We start from the raw sequence: 8,816 nt of genomic DNA on the forward strand, positions 1-8,816 counted from the left end.
GTGTGTGTCTCTGTGTGTGTGTCTCTGTGTGTGTCTCTGTGTGTGTGTCTCTGTGTGTGTGTGTGTGTCTCTGTGTGTGTGTGGTGTGTGTCTCTGCGTGTGTGTGTCTCTGTGTGTGTGTGTGTCTCTGTGTGTGTGTGTCTCTGTGTGTGTGTGTGTGTGTGTCTCTGTGTGTGTGTGTGTGTGTGTGTGTGTCTCTGTGTGTGTGTCTCTCTGTGTGTGTGTGTGGGTCTCTGTGTGTGTCTCTGTGTGTGTGTGTCTCTGTGTGTGTGTGTGTGTGTGTGTGTGTGTCTCTGTGTGTGTCTATGTGTGTGTGTGTGAGATCATCCCGTCACGCGTTCAGGTCGTGTTTTGCGTCTTGTTTCAGCTCTGATCAGATTGTTGCCATGATGACCAGGTAGCCTCTGAAAAGCTTGATGATCTGCTGCCTCTGATGTTTTAGTGAATATTTGTTTGTATTTTCTGTTTATGGCTCTAATAAATGGTCCCACAGTCAGTGGGTTTGACTCACCGTGTCTGCTCATCTTTCCACTCCTCTCCTGAGAGGAAGGAAACAGCAGCTTTTTATAGTCGGGATCCGACTGAAGATGTGTCAGAAATATCATTATTATTAACATAAAGTATCATATAAAACTTCCCTGGATCAGTTGTCAGCTCTGAGATCATGTAGGTTTATTAAACTAAAACTGTCAGGAGTTTGTGTCCAGGTTTTACTTTAATTTGAATTTTAATGTTTCACATTTTATTTAAGTAAAGTTGTGAAAATATCAGAGGAGCCATAAGGACAGAACATGAGAGGAACCTCATCATCCTGCTTCTGGTCCAATCAGATTGGAGCATGAAGAGTCGACCCAAAACGCTTTGGTGCCTCATGATGGGCCTACTTGCAGATGGAGCTCTGACCTCTGACCTGCAGCAGCAGATGTTTGGTTCACTGGAGATTTCATCCTCTAATCTGATGGTTATCAATCATGACCTCTGGTTCTGTGTCCGGGTCTCTGATCCAACCTTTATGATGGAGGTTCTGGTCATGACTTGAATATTTCTGGGTCAATCCGGAGCTACAGGATGAATCGATTCAGGTCCAGAAACCCGTTTCTGTCCATGGTTTTAGATTTGCAGATTTGTGTTTTAATGTTGGTTCTTATAGAACCTGCAGGGATCTGAGTCAGAGTCCATCTGTTCATCCAGAACGTCCAGACCGGGTTCCAGACCGGGTTCCAGACGGGTCCATGACTCATCCTGACCACGTTCCGTGCGACAGTGGGCAGTAAGAACCAGGAGGAACTAGGTGACCCGGCCAGCTGGAGGAAGTTCTGGAGAACCTTACCGGTGGACCTGTGTTGTGTCTGGTGCTGACCCAGACACGGAGCGGTTCTGCTGACGTCAGCAGCTCTGAGCTCAGACAGGAAAACCTGCCATTATGGAAGCTGTTTGTCTGCAGGCCGTTAATACTGAGAGGTAATGCCAGGTTTGATACCTGGGATTTAGCACAGTGACAAACAACGGACGACAACCAGCTAACACACACACACACACACGCATGCTGTTCACACACACATACACGCACGGACACACACACGCACACATGCTGTTCACACACACACGCGCGTTTTGTGGGGACTTTCCACTGACTTCCATTCATTTCTACAGCCTAAACTTTATCCTAATTCAAACCAAAACTCAATTCACCTCTTAGTCCTAAATCTGACCCCTGACCCAAAACAGAGTTTCTCCTTGTGGGGCCCGGGCTTCTGTCCCCACAAGTGGCAGCAAGTCCCCACAACGTAGTGTCAGGACAATGGTCCCCACAAGGTATTAGAAACAAACACACACACACACACACACACGCTCTGCTCACACACACTCTGCTCACACACACTCTGCTCACACACACTCTGCTCACACACACTCTGCTCACACACACTCTGCTCACACACACTCTGCTCACACACACTCTGCTCACACACACTCTGCTCACACACACTCTGCTCACACACACTCTCTCGCCCTGCGTCCGGCTCTGTGACTCAGTCCTGCTCTCCTGTCGGTTCCAGACGCATCAAACCAGCGAAGGTAAGAAAACAGACCAACTAGAGAGAAAAACACCTGAAATATTTAAATGATTGGATTTAGTCAAATCAGATAAATATATTTTTAATCTGAATAAAACTCAACATTAATTCTGTTTAACTGCTGAAATATGTATTTAAAGGAAAATCAACAAATTAAAATAATGTAATTCAGCTCCATTTTAATGTATATTTTAATAAATCTGTGGAGCATGAAGCCTCTTAGTCACAATATCAACACAAAATCAGTCTTAAAATTGTGTAAATAGACATTTTATAACAAGTAAAACGGACTTTTACACATTTATTTAATATTTGCTGAAGTTTTTAGTAAATTTACAAACTTTTTGCTTATAATAAACATTTATTGAGACGCTTATGGCTCTGGTTCTATTTCAGTTTTTATCAAATGGATTTTATATTTTATGGTTCTGAAATGTGATTTTTCATTTGGATCTTTAAAACGTCCTGATCCGTTTCACTGAAAGGTCCAGAAGAACCTGGAGAATAAAGAACAAGAAAAATGTAAAATACAGAAATTAATGACAAATAGAAGAATTACATGATTAAACTTTATCAGAACATTTTGGACCTCAGGAACCGATCTACTCTCTATTGGGTCCAGTTTGGACTTTCCCAGTCTGACAGAACCTTCAGAACCGGTCATTCCTGCAGAAAGCAGGACGTGCCTGGCTGCAATGGGGAGATAAATCACCTTCATGTTCCCACCAGAACCAGAACCCAGTGGTTCTGGTTTATCTCGGTTGAGGTCCAAACTGTCTGCTTGTGTTTCAGATGATGGATGAAGAAGCTACGAAGCGCTACGTCTGGCCCACGGACCAGAACCTGGCTCAGGTAAAACCCAAACCCACCAGAACCCTGAAGCCCCGCCCACCACCACTGACAACAGCAGTTTATGTAATTAAAGCAACAGAAAACATTTAATGAAAACATGAATCAGTTCTAAAATGTTAAAACCAGGATAATAATTAACCTGAAATCATTAATATTCATGTTTTTATTTACATAAAGATATAAAATCTGCATCAGGAAATGTTTACAGAGGCTGAGCTCCCAGTTTGGATCCAGTTTGATGAGTTAAACTGGATACAGACCAGTGTAACAATTTTAGAAAATATGCTTTTATTTATTTCTATTATAATGTTTGAAATTCCACCACATCCTGATTAATACTGAAGAATCTTTTTTTCTGTTATATTTTAAGAATTTGATTATTTTACTTATTCTGATAAGCACCAGTATCCGTACTGTCACTTTAAGAGAGTATCTTATGACGTCAGTACTGTACTACCTTCAGTTGGCGCTAGGCTGCCTGAGGAGAGGTAGGAAATTTTCTTTGCTTTTGGTTGAGCTCACATTTTATAAAATATTTGAAATAATTGTATGTACATGCAGCTGTGAATGTCTATTTGTTTTAATACAAACAGAGGAGCATTCTTTCGGACGAGTTAAGGACATTTTACTTAGATGAAGCATGAACATTTTGAGTAGATTCTAAGTTAGGTAAACTTAGATAAAGATCCAAACTAAAACACCTGGTGACTCTTTGAACTCACATAAATTACTATGGAGGGCCTTCAGACAGGTGGGGGTTGTATTTTACTCCCTTTAGCACAGAGAGTCTGTCTCTTATCAGGATCAGTAAATTATTTAGTGTTGGTTTATGAGTTAAGTAAAACACTAAAACCTTTAAAAGAATAGAATAGAATATAATTCAACTTTATTGTCATTGCACTGTCACATGTACAAGCAGCGAAATGTAGTTGTAGTGAACCAGAAGTGCTATACAGGATATAAATATTTATAAACAGTTGTACAAAGATATAAACAGAGAATAATATTGACGTGCTATAAATGTTTTGTACAATATAAACATAAATATGAGAGCTATGTACATATTATATTGATTATACTTGTATTCTACAAGTATAATCAACTGTATTAAGATATTTTCTTTAAACTTCAACAGCATGTTCTGAATTAGTTAGTGTCTAACCAAACTATTTGCATGCATTTTATATTACTGAAATACAATAGGATTTGGAAACTATTTTACTTCCAAAATATTTCAGGTATTCTAAAAGAGCTTTTCTAAAAGTAGACAACCCTGCAGTTTTTAGATCCAAACTCATAGTTATTATTTGGCATTAGATTTTTGTGCCAGTTTGTGTAAAATAGAAATCAGTTTCTTGTTGAATCACTGAGGCAGAAAAACCACCAGGTCATAAATTCTGTGCTGGAATGTTTAAAGGAGAGATTGGTACGGGAAGACTCTAGTGGAGAATGACCTTTGTCCTCCATATACAGTTAGGGCCAGAAATATTTGGACAGTGACACAGGTTTTGTTATTTTAGCTGTTGACAAAAATATGTTCAGAAATACAATTTATATATAATATGGGCTGAAAGTGAACACTCCCAGCTGCAATATGAGAGTTTCCACATCCAAATCGGAGAAAGGGTTTAGGAATCATAGCTCTGTAATGCAGAGCCTCCTCTTTTTCAAGGGACCAAAAGTAATTGGACAATGGACTCCAAAGGCTGCAAGTAAATCAAAAGGCCTTTCCCTCGTTAACCTGTAATCAAGTAAGTAGTTAAAAGGTCTGGGGTTGTCTCCAGGTGTGTGGTTTGCATTTGGAAGCTGTTGCTGTGACCAGACAACATGCGGTCAAAGGAGCTCTCAATTGAGGTGAAGCAGAACATCCTGAGGCTGAAAAAAGGAAAAAATCCATCAGAGAGATAGCAGACATGCTTGGAGTAGCAAAATCAACAGTCTGGTACATTCTGAGGAAAAAGGAATTGACTGGTGAGCTTGGGAACTCAAAAAGGCCTGGGCGTCCACGGAAGACAACAGTGGTGGATGATCGCCGCATACTTTCTTTGGTGAAGAAGAACCAGTTCACAACATCAACTGAGGTCCAGAACACTCTCAGAGAAGTAGGTGTATCTGTCTGTAAGTCAACAGTAAAGAGAAGACTCCATGAAAGCAAATACAAAGGCTTCACATGTAGATGCAAACCATTCATCAATTCCAAAATACAGGCCAGAGTTAAATTTGCCCAAAACACCTCAAGAAGCCAGCCCAGTTCTGGAAAAGTATTCTATGGACAGATGAGACAAAGATCAACCTGTACCAGAATGATGGGAAGAAAAAAGTTTGGAGAAGAAAGGGAACGGCACATGATCCAAGGCACACCACATCCTCTGTAAAACATGGTGGAGGCAACGTGATGGCATGGGCATGCATGGCTTTCAATGGCACTGGGGTCACTTGTGTTTATTGATGAGATAACAGCAGACAAGAGTAGCCGGATGAATTCTGAAGTGTACCGGGATATACTGTCAGCCCAGATTCAGCCAAATGCTGCAAAGTTGATCGGACGGCGCTTCACAGTACAGATGGATAATGACCCCAAGCATACAGCCAAAGCTACCCAGGAGTTCATGAGAGCAAAAAGGTGGAATATTCTGCAATGGCCAAGTCAATCACCAGATCTTAACCCAATTGAGCATGCATTTCACTCGCTCAAATCCAGACTTCAGACGAAAAGACCCACTAACAAGCAAGACCTGAAGGCTGCGGCTGTAAAGGCCTGGCAAAGCATTAAGAAGGAGGAAACCCAGCGTTTGGTGATGTCCATGGGTTCCAGACTTAAGGCAGTGATTGCCTCCAAAGGATTCGCAACAAAATATTGAGAAAAAACTTTTTTGTTTGGGTTATGTTTATATGTCCAATTACTTTTGAGCTCCTAAAATGTGGAGTGTTTGTAAACAAATGTGTACAATTCCTACATTTTCTATCACATATTTTTGTTCAACCCTTTAAATTAAACGTTACAATCTGCACTTGAATTTTGTTGTAGAGGTTTCATTTCAAATCCAATGCGGTGGCATGCAGAACCCAACTCACAAATATTGTGTTACTGTCCAAATATTTCTGGCCCTAACTGTATTTGTCTTTGGATTAGCAGGTCTCATGCAGGGTAATAAAATTAACATTGAAACAGTCCTACAAGGGGAGGACACACCTTCTATGCATATATTTAAATGAAGGGAATACACATTCTTATAAAAAGGTCTGTTTTACAGCAGAAGATCGAATTGCTTTGTGCCCAAGTGAGCAGTTCCCAGAAATGCATTTTTGTCTTTCCTTTCCAACTTGTTGCAGGTAATTCTATGTTTTGTCTTGATGATCTGGGTGTAAGGCTGATGTAACATTCTGTATGCACTGAATTCTCTGGATAAAGCTCTAGATATATCTGAAGTCTGATGTAGAATGGTTGTTTCTTTATTATTTCCCCTGCACATGCGAGACCTGAATCTGGGAACTAGAGAAAAATTAGCGAGCCAAGTGAAGTTATTCCTCTAAGTTTTAACATTAGTCAGGGTTTCTCCATGTGTTTATCTGCTAGGGGAATTCCGACTCCTGTGAATGGAAGAGCTGCATGTTAAAGGACATTCTTATTTCTTTTTGTCCAGGCCTCTGCCATTAACCTGCATTAAAGAACAACCAGCAACTCCTTTGATCTGATTCCCTTCTTCAATTGAACACAACGCAGAACATATCAAGGTTAACCAGTTGTATAAGACTAGGTTCCCAGGAAAGAACTCTGTTAATATACACCGGTAACACCAGTTAGATTAACATTTTATTTATTACTTATTGCTGAATAATGACGTTAGAAAGTCGCAGCTGGTAGTTTGTCCACCAGGGGGCGCCTGCGCGCAGCTCTCTGAGTCTCCTTTGACTTTATGAGTGAAATATGATCAATAATAACTGAACGGAGAGAATAAACAACAACTTAATGACCAATTAATAAATGATACAATTATACAGCAGTTTCTGTCCTGAAGCTGCAGAAAACAGTTGAAGTGTAGCTGCTGGGGTCCAGGTCTGACCGGAGACGGAGAGAAGAGGCTCAGCTGGCTCCTTCCTGAGGGAACGGACCGGAAAACCACAAACCCGAATGAAACCACAAACCAGAAAACCTGAAAACCAAAAACCTGAAAACCATGAATCCATAAAACCATGAATCCATGAATCCATGAATCCATAAAACCATGAATCCATGAATCCATGAAACCATGAATCCATGAAACCATGAATCCATGAATCCATAAAACCATGAATCCATGAAACCATGAATCCATGAATCCATGAATCCATAAAACCATGAATCCATGAATCCATGAAACCATGAATCCATGAATCCATAAAACCATGAATCCATGAAACCATGAATCCATGAATCCATAAAACCATGAATCCATGAAACCATGAATCCATGAATCCATGAATCCATAAAACCATGAATCCATGAATCCATGAATCCATGAATCCGGGACACGACCAGCTGAGGTTCCTCCATGTTTCTGGTTCTGCCAGCCTGAAACCTCCTGCAGGTCCGGTTCACCAGTCTGACCAGTTCAGCACCTGGAGAGTCTCCATCATGTTTCTCCACCAGAACCAGGTCTGGTTCTTCTCCAAACCTCCTGGACCGGTTCTGCTGAACGGACCGGCTGGTCAGGCTGAACCAGAACGAGTCACAGTCCAACTTTACTGACACACACACACACACACACACACACACACACACACACACACACACACACACACACACACACTCTCACACACACAATAACATTATCTGTGTGTGTGTGTGTGTGATCTGTGTGTGTGTGTGTGTGTGTGTGTGTGTGTGTGTCCAGAGTAACGCTGCGGGTCACCAGGAGGACAGAGAGATCAGCGTTCTGCCCCGCAGGAGGACGGAGGAGGACGAGGTGAGACAGACAGGCGGGACGTCTGGACTCCTTTGGTTCAGAAAAGTTCAGATGATCCATGAAAGCAGAATTTATTCTAATCAGATCAGAATAAAGATCCAGGAGTTCTGCTTTTTCCATATAAATCATCGCTAGTTATTTTTATGTGTAGTATTGATACCAGGACCGGGTCCCGACCCGAGGACGGTCCTGACCGGGTCCCGACCCGAGTCAGACCGGAGTGGGACGTCAGCCTGTCTGTCCCTCTGTGTCCTCAGATGGGGACGTTGGGCTCGTCTTCGTCCTGCTGTCTCAGAGTGAAGGATCTATGTCCGCGACCGAACGGCCTCCTCAACCTGCTGCTCACTAAAGGTAAAAACACCTGCACAGTAAAACAGCTGCCAGCCGCACTGATCAGCACCGATCGGCTGTAAGAGCCACGACATCACAATAATCAATAATCAGCTGATCAATTAAAATCATTCTGATCAGAAATTCATGATCCATTTATTTATGGTTTCTGTTTTTATTCCAGTTTATTGGTTTTTATCTTTTATTTTCTATATTTAAAATATTTTCTAGTTTCAGGTTTAAGAGTTTTTAAGTTAAAGTTAATTGATCAAACCTGATACTAAATGATCATTAAGTAAAAATCATGATCATTTATCATCCAGTAATGAAACTAAACTCATATTAAAATGTGGATCAAACTTTAACTGACAGAAACTAAATGAATTATTTTACTGTTGTGTAGACAAAAACCAGCAAAGCCTCATTTTCCATTTTCACCACTGAAGAAACTTTGAACCTCATGAAGGAATGAAAGTCATGAGAAATGATGCAGTTTGTCCTGATTTAATGATTCCCTCTGTTGAATCTGTTCTTTTAAAATAATTATTTAAGTTGAATTAAACTGAACATTTTTATCTGAGTTTCTGGTTGTGGATTAAATGTTGTTACGTTT

The 8,816-nt window shown here is 40.9% G+C and overlaps 1 protein-coding gene across 3 annotated transcripts in view; it reads left to right on the forward strand.

The window, feature by feature from the left end:
- The first annotated feature begins 6,575 nt into the window (after positions 1-6,575).
- Positions 6,576-8,816, forward strand: part of LOC129376742 (sodium/hydrogen exchanger 9B2-like) — a 9,366-nt gene continuing 7,125 nt past the window's right edge. Inside the window, exons 1-3 of one of the 3 annotated variants that reach the window (XM_055056326.1) lie at positions 6,576-6,662; positions 7,802-7,873; positions 8,131-8,224. In XM_055056326.1, coding sequence (XP_054912301.1) covers positions 8,131-8,224 — 94 coding nt within the window. In that variant the 5' untranslated portion in view covers positions 6,576-6,662; positions 7,802-7,873. Of the gene's footprint in view, positions 6,663-7,365; positions 7,564-7,801; positions 7,874-8,130; positions 8,225-8,816 lie in introns of those variants that run through there. The other 2 variants (XM_055056325.1, XM_055056324.1) reach the window with 2 other exon arrangements.

The sequence above is a fragment of the Poeciliopsis prolifica genome, unplaced genomic scaffold, assembly GCF_027474105.1.
Source record: "Poeciliopsis prolifica strain line A6 unplaced genomic scaffold, Auburn_PproV2 SCAFFOLD044, whole genome shotgun sequence".
NCBI classification, from domain to species: domain Eukaryota; kingdom Metazoa; phylum Chordata; class Actinopteri; order Cyprinodontiformes; family Poeciliidae; genus Poeciliopsis; species Poeciliopsis prolifica.